The sequence below is a fragment of the Nerophis ophidion genome, linkage group LG14, assembly GCF_033978795.1.
Source record: "Nerophis ophidion isolate RoL-2023_Sa linkage group LG14, RoL_Noph_v1.0, whole genome shotgun sequence".
In the NCBI taxonomy this organism is placed as follows: Eukaryota; Metazoa; Chordata; class Actinopteri; order Syngnathiformes; family Syngnathidae; genus Nerophis; species Nerophis ophidion.
In genome coordinates this window covers 39,514,481-39,527,055 of record NC_084624.1, presented here as the reverse complement: position 1 = coordinate 39,527,055, position 12,575 = coordinate 39,514,481, and the positions used below count along the sequence as shown (strand labels likewise).

The following is a 12,575-nucleotide window of genomic DNA, read 5'->3' as shown; positions in this document are numbered from 1 at the left end:
ATCTATCCGTCAATTATAAGTTTTATTGTTGTTTATGTTTTTTGTTTGTTCATTTTTGGCCCTTCTTTACAAAAACAGCTCAGTTTTTTATATGGAAAACACAAAATATGCAACATTTTCCCCCAAAAATATCTCAAAGTGGAAAATTTAACATGACGTAATTGGAGCCTTGAATAGGTCAATAATTCAGAATGACATTGATTTTGATTCATTATTATTTTTTAAAGAAAGAAACAGCCTGCATGGCAGCTTTGTGTTATTAAAGTAAACATTGCAACATTTTCTTGTTAAAGTTCACCCGTTTGCTCCTTTATATCACTTTTTACGTTTGAAACATTTTTCAATCGTATTTCTAAAATGTGCCGTGGGGCCGTTAAAAAATTACCTGCGGGCCGCACTTTGGACACCCTGATTTAGAGTAAATATGTTAATGATTTATTTATTGTTTATGTTTGTTTTATTGCACTATTGTCCATGTTGGCTCTCTACTCAGTATTTTATTGATTCTATACATAAACTTCATACAATGGTTTATCCATTAGATCAGTGGTTCTCAACTTTTTTTCAGTGATGTACCCCCTGTGAACATTTTTTTAATTCAAAGTACCCCCTAATCAGGGCAAAGCATTTTTGGTCGAAAAAAAGAGATAAAGAAGTAAAATACAGCACTATGTCAACAGTTTCTGATTTATTAAATTGTATAACAGTGCAAAATATTGCTAATTTGTAGTGGTCTTTCTTGAAATATTTAGAAAAAAATATATAAAAATAACTAAAAACTTGTTGAAAAATAAACAAGTGTTTCGATTATAAATAAAGATTTCTACACATAGTAGTAATCATCAACTTAAAGTGCCCTCTTTGGGGATTGTAATAGAAATCCATCTGGATTCTTGAATTAATTCTAAACATTTCTTCACAAAAAAATAAATCTTTAACATCAATATTTATGGAACATGTCCACAAAAAATCTAGCTGTCACACTGAATATTGCATTGTTGCATTTCTTTTCAGAGTATATGAACTTACATTCATTTTTGTTGAAGTATTATTCAATAAATATAATTATAAATGATTTTTGAATTGTTGCTATTTTTAGAATACCGTATATCCTTGAATTGCCGCAGGGCATATAGTATACGCCTGCCTTGAATTACTGCCAGGTCAAACTCGCTTCGCAAAATAATTAGCGCATGCTTACTATTACCGCCTGGTCAAACTCGTGACGTCACGATGACACTTCCCCTGTCATCATTTTCAAAATGGAGGAGGCTGATTTCAATACCGGTAATTTGAAATCGCATAAAGGGAAGACGATTAAGAGCTATTCAGTAGGATTTAAGGTCCAAGCTTACATCGCACTCAAAATTTTACGGCATGCCTTTGGTAAGTGCCGGAGTAAGAAGAGGTTTTAAAATAATTAGCGCATGCTTACTTTTACCGCATGCTTTTGGTAAGCGCAGGAGTGAGAAGAGATTTTAAATTAATTAGCGCCCTGGCGGCAATTCAAGGAAATACGGTATATCACAGAGTATACATATATGTCCATTTAGAGTAAATATGTTGATGATTTATTTATTGTTTATGTTTGTTTTATTGCACTATTGTCCATGTTGACTCTCGCCTCAGTATCTTATTGATTATATCCATAAACTTTATACAATGGTTTATCCATTAGATATTCTAATATATAGAAGGTAATTGTAGACACCACTCCTAAAAATATTATCCGATTATACGTATTGTTGACGTTTTCTGCATGCATTAAACATGTGACCAGCAGGGGGCAACACGGTGAAATTTAGTCACTTGTCACATCCGGTTCGGGCGGAAGTAGCCACGTCCTTTCTTCTAGTGCTATCAGCGGAGTACAACGTGCGCCGTCAAGATGGCACTTTATAACTTCAAGAAAATCATGGTGGTTCCCACCGCCAAGGTAAGTCGTGGTCGGTGACTGGAGCTTTTTCAACTGTTAGTGTGTTAACTGTGTTTTTTGTCGGGAAAGAGGCGGTGAAAATCGGCGAAAAATATTCTGTTAGCGAGCTAGCTAGCACGTGCACGGAGTTTAAATTCCCGACACCAGTAAAATATTGTAATTAAAATGTATCAACATGACGTAGACTTGTCTAACAATACCATAGCAGATACGTTAACTTAGGTTTTGTGTACTGATTTTTTCGATGGATGTATCCCTAAAAGAAGGCATGTATTGGTTATTAAGTGAAAGCTGACATGATAGACAGGGTAAATTTTGACTGTAACGTTGAATTCTTTGTAAGTATCACATTTCTAGTTGACAAATAAAGCCACATGGTCTGTAAAACATTGTCATCGATTAAAATATAAAACTGGTGTCAAGTGGGAGGTTTACATTTTTGTTTACTAGTGTATACAACTACAGGAAACCTTTCAATTTAGACAATGTTTTTAACCTCCAAAACGCAGTGTCAACATCTTGTTCCGGTATAAAAAAGAAAATCAATAACCTGTCATTTCTTCTTGCTTCAGGATTTCATCGACATCACTTTATCCAAAACGCAACGGAAGACACCCACGGTGGTACACAAGCATTACCAGATCCACCGCATCCGACACTTTTACATGCGCAAAGTGAAGTTCACCCAGCAGAACTACCATGACCGGCTCACACAGATCCTCACCGACTTCCCAAAACTGGACGTGAGTTAACTTGGATTTAAAGACCTACTGAAATGAGATTTTCTTATACAAACGGGGATAGCAGGTCCATTCTATGTGTCATACTTGATCATTTCGTGTTATTGCTATATTTTTGCTGAAAGGATTTAGTAGAGAACATCGACGATAAAGTTCGCAACTTTTGGTCGCTAACAGAAAAGCCCTGCCTTTACCGGAAGTGGCAGACGATGACGTCACCCGTTGAGGGCTCCTCACATTGTTTTTAATGGGAGCCTCCAACAAAAATAGCTTTTCGGACCGAGGAAACGACAATTTTCCCATTAATTTGAGCGAGGATGAAAGATTTGTGTTTGAGGATATTGATAGCGACGGAGTAGACATAAAAATAAAAATCAAGTAAAAAAAAAAAAAAACGCGATTGCATTGGGACGGATTCAGTTGTTTTTAGACACATTTTCGAGGATAATTCTGGGAAATCCCTTATCTTTCTATTATGTTGCTAGTGTTTTAGTGAGTTTATTAGTACCTGATAGTCGGAAGGGTGTATCCACGGGTATCTTGAGGCCAGTGTTTGATGGAAGTCGACGGCAGCTGTATGTACAGCTCAAGCTCAGCTGATCTCCAGTAAGTGGCGACTTTTTACCACAATTCTCTCACCGAAAACTGCCGGTTGACATTTGGTCGGGATCCATGTTCGCTTGACCACTCTGATCCATAGTAAAGCTTCACTTCTTGGAATTTTAAACAAATAATCACCGTGTGTTTGTGTGGCTAAAGGCTAAAGTTTCCCTACTCCATCTTTCTTCTTTGACTTCTCCATTATTAATTGAACAAATTGCAAAAGATTCAGCAACACAGATGTCAAATACTGTGTATTATTATGCGGTTAAAGCAGACTTTTAGCTGCGTGTGTGCGTAGCGCTAATATTTCCTAACAGTCCGTGATGTCACGCGTACACATCATCATTCCGCGACGTTTTCAACAAGAAACTCCCGGGAATTTTAAAATTGCAATTTAGTAAACTAAAAAGGCTGTATAGGCATGTGTTGCAATGTTAATATTTCATCATTGATATATAAACTACCGTATTTCCTTGAATAGCCGCCGGGGCGCTGATTAATTTAAAACCTCTTCTCATTCCTGCGCTTATTCAACGCATGCGGTAAAAGTAAGCAGGCGCTAATAATTTAAAAATTTCTTCTCACCCCTGCGCTTACCAATGGCATGCAGTAAAAAATTGAGTGTGATATAAAAAATAAATAATTCTTCCGCGGCCCGGTGGTTGGGGACCACTGCTCTACAACATGTCATCGTGCCCACCTTTACACCATGCTATCTGTGTGCCGGTTGGACGCATTTATATCACTGCTTCTTATACGAGATTGCAATGCATACTTGGTCAACAGCCATACCTTTTACACTAATGGTTGTGATATAAACAACTTTAACACTCTTACTAATATGTGCCACACTCTGTGAACCCACACCAAACACATTTCTGGAGAACATTGGCTCTGTAACACATTATAAACGCAACATAAGAATTACCCAGGATTCCAATGCATCTATGACTCTTGTCTATATTATACACGCGCCCCCAACCCCGCCCACATCAACCGGCGCATGGAGATGGGGGGCCAGGGGGTGGTTGGTGCTAGCGGGGTGTATAATATAGCCAAGAGTTATGGATGCATTGGAATTCTGGGTAATTATTATGTTGTGTTTATAATGTGTTACAGAGCCAATGTTCTCCAGAAATGTGTTTGGTGTGGGTTCACAGAGTGTGGCACATATTAGTAAGAGTGTTAAGGACAAGTTGTATTATATCACAACCATCAGTGTGATCTGTATGGCTGTGAAAAAAAGACCCCTGGTTTACACATAGTAAAAGTTAAAAAAACCTCATTTTGGAAATGACAACAGGGGAAGCGTCACTCGTGACGTCACGACTTTGACCCGGCGGTAAAAGTAAGCATGTGCTAATAAATTTGGGGAGCGAGTTCGACCTGGCAGTAACTCAAGGCAGGCGCATATTACATGCCCGGCGGCTATTCAAGGAAATACGGTATCAGACTGCGTGGTCGGTAGTAGTGGGTTTCAGTAGGCCTTTAAAAAGTCTACAGAAGAGATTGAGACTTGGTGTGAGTGTCGTGCTGTTTTCCACAGGACATTCATCCCTTTTATGCGGACCTGATGAACGTGTTGTATGACAAAGACCATTACAAGCTGGCTTTGGGGCAGATCAACATTGCTAAGAATCTGATTGACAAGTGAGTTGCTTTATGTTTGTCTACTCAACTATTTCAGAAAGTAATCTTTAATGTTTCTTCTCACCCGCCAGCGTGGCCAAAGATTATGTACGCCTAATGAAGTATGGAGATTCTCTTTATCGATGCAAGCAGCTGAAAAGAGCTGCGCTGGGTCGCATGTGCACCATCTTGAAGCGACAGAAGTCCAGTCTGGAGTATCTGGAGCAAGGTAGGTCCATCCTGGGAAAATGAAACCGTAAGCTGCCCCATTGATCTTTTATTTAATTAACATGCAACACAAATGCTTATTTTTTTCTGATTTCAACAGTGCGTCAACATTTGTCCCGTTTGCCCACCATCGACCCAAACACGAGGACACTGCTCCTGTGTGGATACCCTAATGTAGGAAAGTCCAGTTTCATCAACAAGGTAAACATTTTTAAATTAGCTTTATTACCCCTTACATTTGTCTTTTATTGTAGAAAAATAAAAAGTGTGAACAGTCAAATTTGTTGTGACATGGAAGTGTGGCATTTGACTCTGCTGTGATCCAATTCTGCTCCTAAGGTGACTCGGGCAGATGTGGACGTTCAACCATATGCCTTCACCACCAAGTCACTGTTTGTGGGTCACATGGACTACAGATACCTGCGCTGGCAGGTAACAAGCACATGGACGTGTTTTACAGTGCAGGATGTATTACACGCTTAAATTATACTTTCCATGGACACATAATTAGGTATGCAAACAACATGGAATGTAGGGCTGGGCGATATGGCTGAAATCTGTATCAGGATACTAGTATTTTATGTTGGTCCAACTATAGTTATTGTTGTTTTTGTGACCTATCAAAAATAAGGACCAAGACAAAATATTGATTGAATGTAATATTTTTTATTTAAAATGTAACCATCCTCTGATTATAATCTCTTCAGCTATCACGGAAGAATGGAAACGTCAACACAACCATGGAAAACAATAAAATGCAAACACAATTCTAAAGTCACACTGAACATTTTACAATAACCTCTTCAAATTGAGGTGCAAAATATGTACAAAATAGTGTAACAAACTAGTGCTAAGTGTGAACACGTAAACGTAGAGAAACCTGAGAAAAACTATTTCAAAGGTGAATGTGGATAAGGTAGTGTGATATTACTGATTACTAGCGCTTTGGGCTGACTGCGCTCCGTTTAGAAAAAATCTGAAAAACTCCCTTACTATCGAGGCAACTTTTCCTGTTTTATTGACAATTTCTGCGCTCTCTATAGCATACATTTTTAGTTTCTCTTCTCACTCCATGCATGCAAAGAATCAACCTCAAGACAAGATAGTGCAATCAAACTTGACGGTTGATACTGTTACCTGATTGGCTATTAGCGTATCACTCCCTACGTTATTCGGTTAGCGATTGCTTTTTCTGTTCCCTTCGATGAAGAATAAAGTTTAGCGAATGTTTTATCTATCACTTTTTTTTCCATTTTATTTGTTTGATATTGTTTCTGGATATACTATGTATTGATATTGTTTAATCACCCAGCCCTAATGAATGGTGTATGAAAAAGTGCGATATGGTTCATTGCATTTATTTTTTTATTTATTTTTTTATCAGTTTGGAGCGTCTATTGTGAAGTGAAATAGGGCTGTACGATTTACGTGTTAACGCCGGGGACACAATCATGGAATTGGCTGAAGAAAACAATCACTGTTAAATGGGTAAAATAACAAAAATGTTTATACCATATTTTACATTTTAAGGTGCACTTAAAATCCTTTAATTTTCTAAAAAAATGACAGTGTGCCTAAGGTAAGGATTAATTCTGGATGTGCTTACAGACCTTGAATCAATTTTATTTGGTACATGGTTTAATAAGTGTGACGGGCAGATGGCAGTCACAAATAAGAAATACTTGTGAGACTGCAAGTTGATTCCTGTTCAATAAATTACACTAGCTAGCTAACCCAAAACGCTGATGTTTCATTGAGAATATAAAACAATACACACAGCGCTCAAAGATCTGGCAAAGTAATTTAGTACGACTTTATTAAGTTTCAAAGCCGCACAGCTTTATGGAATGTCGGTGCATTACCGCTACCGTAGTCAGATGCACTGTGCTTCAACATAAGCGTATAACATTTTTTTGTGTGTTTAAAGACCTCAAAATTGCACTTATTAGAAGACATATCTGGTGTTTAGTTTTGCAGTATTGTGCAAAACCAACTTTTCTTACCTATTTGTACACCATGTGTATTTGGGATCTGCATAAATCCAGAAAATGTGTGCGAAAAGGCCATTGAAGTCCGAGGTTATAGTCAATTAGCTTTTTTTTCTTTCTCTATCTTGTTGTGGGATATTCATTCTCTGCAGTTGCTATTTATAGTTAGGGATGTATATTGTTAGTATTGTATGGATACTGATACCAATATCAATATTTTTCATCGATCATGGTAATCTGTACCCTTTTCGGTACAATATGTAATTGGTGTAAATAAAGATATGGGAACAAAAAAACAAATTATTAGCACAAGTGGTTGTACACCTCCACAACATCTTGCAACATTTCACATCAGAGAAGTGTTTTCCCAACACTTACTTTATGAGTCATAACAAGTCAACTATGTTTGCTAATGCTGTTATGTCATCATCTTGTAAAGACTACACCGATCTATCACTGTTTCTTTTCATTACAATAAACCTCAGCTGTAAATCAAATTGATGAACGAAAATGTGCGGAGCACATCACTTTTACATGATTATCAAATCAAACAGCAGCCCTTTGAGACACTTATGATTTAGGGCTATATAAGTAAACATTGATTGATATTATATAAATCTATACAGGCAAATAACATGTTAGGTCGGTCTGCATTTAAAAAAAATAGTAATTATTAATTGTTTTTATGTCGCACACGGTCTTATTTGAATGATGGACCGTAGGCTATGTTGAAAGTTACTGACCGATTGTATGCGTCCCTGCAGTGTGTACTATATAAATAAAAAGAGCCAGTGAGTAAGTGTAATCCTCAATCGTCCATTTTGTAAAGTCAAGAGACAGAACAAACTGAAACACATTTAAGCAAGGTGTGTTTTGATGCCACATAAACAGTTTGTGCGATGGACTGTCAGATGGCAACTACAGACCTGCTATATTGCCTCAAAGCAACTTTATGGATTCTTGTATTACTTCAATTTTCCACCTATTTGAGTGGATTAATAATGACCTGTGGCTTACAGAACGTCTAGTATGACGGTTGATGAAGTGTGGCAGTTGTGTTTGAGTAAAGTGTGGTCACTTCAAAGACACAAACTCTTAGCGTGTGTGCCTTTGAGGGACTTTTGTGGAAATATTGTGACAGACTTGTGTGGCGTTTCTTCCTTATTTGTGATTATGCCAAGCTGATTTGTATATGTAGCAGCGGAAGCTGAACTCAATGTGACAGCGTGTCATTATTATGACGGTCAGCTGATTAAAAAATATATATAATCGTAACATTTGTCCAGAATCTTCCCGATCCAGGAGGAACAACCCAATTGGGAACCAGTACCAAAACCATACCGCTACTCAGTCTACATCCCTAATTCTAACACAAAGTACCATATAATTCCGATTTACATCTGTCAGTAGACTCTCTATAGAATAGCTAAAAACTAACGCTACAACAAAGATGACGTAGAGAAAATGCTGTCGAAATAGAGTCACATAAATAAGACCACACACAAAACGACATATCCTGAAAAGACAGTCAGAAAGCAGCTTTTAGATGGTCTGTATGTAAAACATAATCTGTGCAACATTTTGACCAAAGAACCACCAGTACAAAACAAATCTTAATGAGCCTTTTAATGAGGTGCGCCTTTTTTAGGAAAATAGACCTAAATATACCCGCTCATTGGCAGTGCGCCTAATAATCCGGCGCTCCCTATGGTCTGAAAAATTCAGGAAATGTGCTGTGCTTTGTGGGTTCTTCCGAGGATGTTGTAGTCGTAATGATTTGTGCAGTCCTTTGAGACATTTGTGATTTGGGGCTATATAAATAAACATTGATTGATTGATTGACTGTCATTGTGACGAAAAGGACTAATTGCCTGGGGAAGTCATGTGTCAAACCGATGTCGAAATGACCGCATCCTCCGAAATGCCAGCTAAGTCTGTGATCAAACATCAAAGCTGATGCGAGCCATGATGTTCTCTGGTCCCGCTACACTACTCATCTGATTGTTTTTGTGAACACCATCCATCAAAGCTTAGACAGTGACACAATGACAGTGCTGTGCACAACATCTAGTCTGACTGCACTAGCAAAATTAAGGTTTCAGAAAATGGCTTAATAGCAATTGTTTTCCTCAAAGCACTTATTTGTAAATTTAGGTTACAAAATCATTGTTTTGATTTAAAATACAGGTCAAAATTTTAGATGTAACGATTTTTGCATTTAATTAAAATATTTTTTGGGGTTTCAAACAAAGAAAAATAGTACTGATAAAGCTTGTGCTTCATGTTGTTGATGATAAATAATGTGGTTATATGGACAGTAAAGTTAAAATGTTTCTTACACTAAATTGCAGGGTCAAAACCTTAGGCAATGTTTTTAAGTTTTATTTAATCAGATATCTTTGCAAAAAAAGTATTAATAGTGGATTTTTCAGTAATGTGGTATTCTTGGCTGTTAAATACAACAACAATGTCCACCGAACCGAAAACCGTGCCAAGATGCGAACTGTATTTTATGAACCGTTCCACCCTTGGTATACATTGTAGTGACTTACTGCTGATTGTATCTATCAAGAATTTAAACCAACTTGTTTTCCATGTCTGTGCGTACTCAGGTGGTGGACACCCCAGGGATCCTGGACCACCCCCTGGAGGAGAGGAACACCATCGAGATGCAGGCCATCACAGCGCTGGCTCACCTGCGAGCGGCTGTCCTCTATGTGATGGACACGTCAGAGCAGTGCGGACACACTTTGCAGGAACAGATGGAGCTCTTCAGCAACATCAGACCTCTGTTTGCCAACAAGGTTAGCTTTTCATGCCATTTGTCCTTTGCTGTCTTTTCCTGTTGACTTGTTACACTTGTGCTCTCTCCTCACAGCCTCTCATCATCGTGGCCAACAAGTGTGACGTGATGAAGATCAGTGAGCTGTCTGAGGAGAACCAGGTTGGTGCTTCTTTATTGGATGTTGCTATGCTATGATGTCGTAACCAGTTATTAATAAGTTAGGAACAAACAATGCTGATTGTTTCTTGTCAGAAAATGTTTACAGACTTGACAGCTGAGGGCATCCCTGTCATTGAGTCCAGTACACTAACAGACGAGGGCATCATTCAGGTGAAAAATGAGGTAAGACACAATGAGAGCAGATAGAGTTGTTGTTGATGAGGTATTCCTTATTAACATGTTGTCTTGTACCCCAGGCCTGCGACCGCCTCCTCGTCCATCGTGTGGACAACAAAATGAAAAGCAAGAAGGTCCATGACGTCCTCAACAGGCTGCATCTAGCCATGCCCGCAAAAAGAGACGATAAGGTGAACATCTTCAATGATAATAATGCTTATCATTGACATACTAACCTTGGGAATGTTTCTCCAGGTGAGACCTCCATTCATCCCTGAGGGAGCTTTGCTGCGTAAGAAGGCCATGGAGGTGGACGCACCCAAGCGCAAGCTGGTGGGTTTGATGTCCAGCACAGATTAGGAAAAACATGTTACTTTAGCTCTCTCTGACCAGACTTGTTTTCTTCCAGGAGAAAGATCTGGAGCAGGAGCTTGGCGATGACTACGTCCTGGACCTTCAGAGTAAGCGTCTCTAAAATTTATCAGCCAACTGTGCATCACCACAATGCTAACATTGTCTTTCTTATTAGAATATTGGGACCTGATGAATGAAGAGGAGAAGTATGATAAAATCCCAGAGGTTTGGGAAGGCCATAACATTGCTGACTTTATCGACCCAGACATCCTGAAGGTGAAGCTTATTAAAGTTATTTATTTAAAGTTCATCACAGCTGACACTTAATTTTGTGGCCTTTTGTGCTTATTTCATCTGCTATTATTTATGCTTAAGCGTTTTAATGGTATTTATGTGATTTGTCGGTTTTGCTGCACTGAAACCTCCTAAATGAATGCCTCGCGTGTATTGTCTACTGCAGAAACTTGACGACTTGGAGAAGGAGGAGGGGCTAAAGGAGCAGGCCGGCGAGTACGACTCAGACGACGAGAGCGAGGACGAGGACATGCAGGAGATCCGCATCATGGCCAAGCAGATCCGTGAGAAGAAGCACCTCATGATCGTAGCGTCCAAAGAAAAGGACGTGCACGGGCCCCGCATGCCCAGGACGTCCACCAAGGTGGGAGGGGCTAAATAGTGTTAATGTATTTGCGCCTTCCGTATTAATTGTTGGTAATGGACGATGTTAATGTGGATCGTCCCTCTGATGTGCAGGTTGAGAGAAAAACATTAGAGAAGGAGATGGGAGACCTCGGACTGGACATGAGCAACAAGGACAATGTGAGTCTCACATTCCTAAAATGTGTAAAATGTTTCCCTTATCCTCAGTCTGGACCCCTTCTTCCGGGGCCCAGGTTTAGACCGATTTTTTTTTTTTTTTTTTTTTCCTCCCCTATTGTTTACCTGTATCTCACCTTTTTTGTAAGGGGTGCCGGAAGTTGCGATCCTGATTTGTCTCCCTGTAATGTTTGTCTGATCTTGAATGGAATTATGCTGAAAATTTAAATTTCCCCTAAGGGATTAATAAAGTATTTTTGATTCTGGTAATCTGACCAAAAGTGGACAGAGTTTGAGGGACAGCTGATCTGTGATCTGTTTGCTTGTCTTCTTCAGAGTCACTACGCCGAGCAGGCCCGGCGCTCCCGCAGCGTCACCAGGAAGCGAAAACGGGAAGTTTCAGCGCCACCAGCTTCCAAAACACGCAGCCAGAGCGCCTCTCGTCCTCCTCGGGACCAGTCTGGATTACGAGACGCAAAGGTACGTTGGCTTGTCTTCACGCAAGTCAACGGTTACAATGATTGCACATGAACATGTAAGCCAACTGCCACAAAGCACTAAAAAGTGTCCTGTTTATTGCTCAGATGGTGAAAAAGGCAAAGAAAATGATGAAGAACTCTCAGAAGGACATGAACCGCCATGGCAAGAAGGGCGAGGGAGACCGACATGTGTTTGACCTCAAACCCAAACATCTCCTGGCGGGAAAGAGGAAGTCGGGCACCACAGATCGCAGATGAACAGGAAGAGGAAGAAGTCTCTGTAGACTATTGTGACCTGCTTTGTCTCTGGACTTCTGCAGTTTGGAGTTTTATTCTACACAACAGTACAACTAAAAATATCAAATATATATTTCCTTTTTCGACAAGGAAGCTTCATTGCTAAATGTTTTTACTGAACTGGGCCTATTGAGGTGTTTTAGTTTGTTCCTGCCGTTATTTAACTCCAATTAAGTGTGGGAATAAATTTACCCGACCCTGAAAAGGACAAGTGATAGAATAATGGCTGGATAGTGTTGGATAAAGTGAGGATGATAATTGTGCTTCTTCTCCACAGCCAAATACATCTACTGCACACCCAAACTCAGCTGTCATCTTGTCATTTTTAGACAAAAGTGCCTAAACAATACACTCTCTTCGGAGTAGGGAAACATTACTGAAATC

At 39.2% G+C, this 12,575-nt stretch overlaps 1 protein-coding gene across 1 annotated transcript; it reads left to right on the top strand.

Annotated features, from left to right (window-relative positions):
* The first annotated feature begins 1,775 nt into the window (after nucleotides 1-1,775).
* Nucleotides 1,776-12,494, top strand: LOC133568666 (GTP-binding protein 4-like). The gene is made up of 17 exons (XM_061920739.1): nucleotides 1,776-1,936; nucleotides 2,509-2,679; nucleotides 4,826-4,929; nucleotides 5,001-5,137; nucleotides 5,237-5,337; nucleotides 5,476-5,568; nucleotides 9,737-9,928; nucleotides 10,003-10,068; nucleotides 10,162-10,251; nucleotides 10,326-10,436; nucleotides 10,501-10,578; nucleotides 10,655-10,706; nucleotides 10,775-10,875; nucleotides 11,060-11,257; nucleotides 11,353-11,418; nucleotides 11,752-11,895; nucleotides 12,000-12,494. The coding sequence occupies exons 1-17, from the start codon at nucleotides 1,889-1,891 to the stop codon at nucleotides 12,150-12,152; spliced, it is 1,905 nt and encodes a 634-aa protein (XP_061776723.1). The 5' UTR covers nucleotides 1,776-1,888; the 3' UTR covers nucleotides 12,153-12,494.
* Nucleotides 12,495-12,575: the final 81 nt, after the last annotated feature.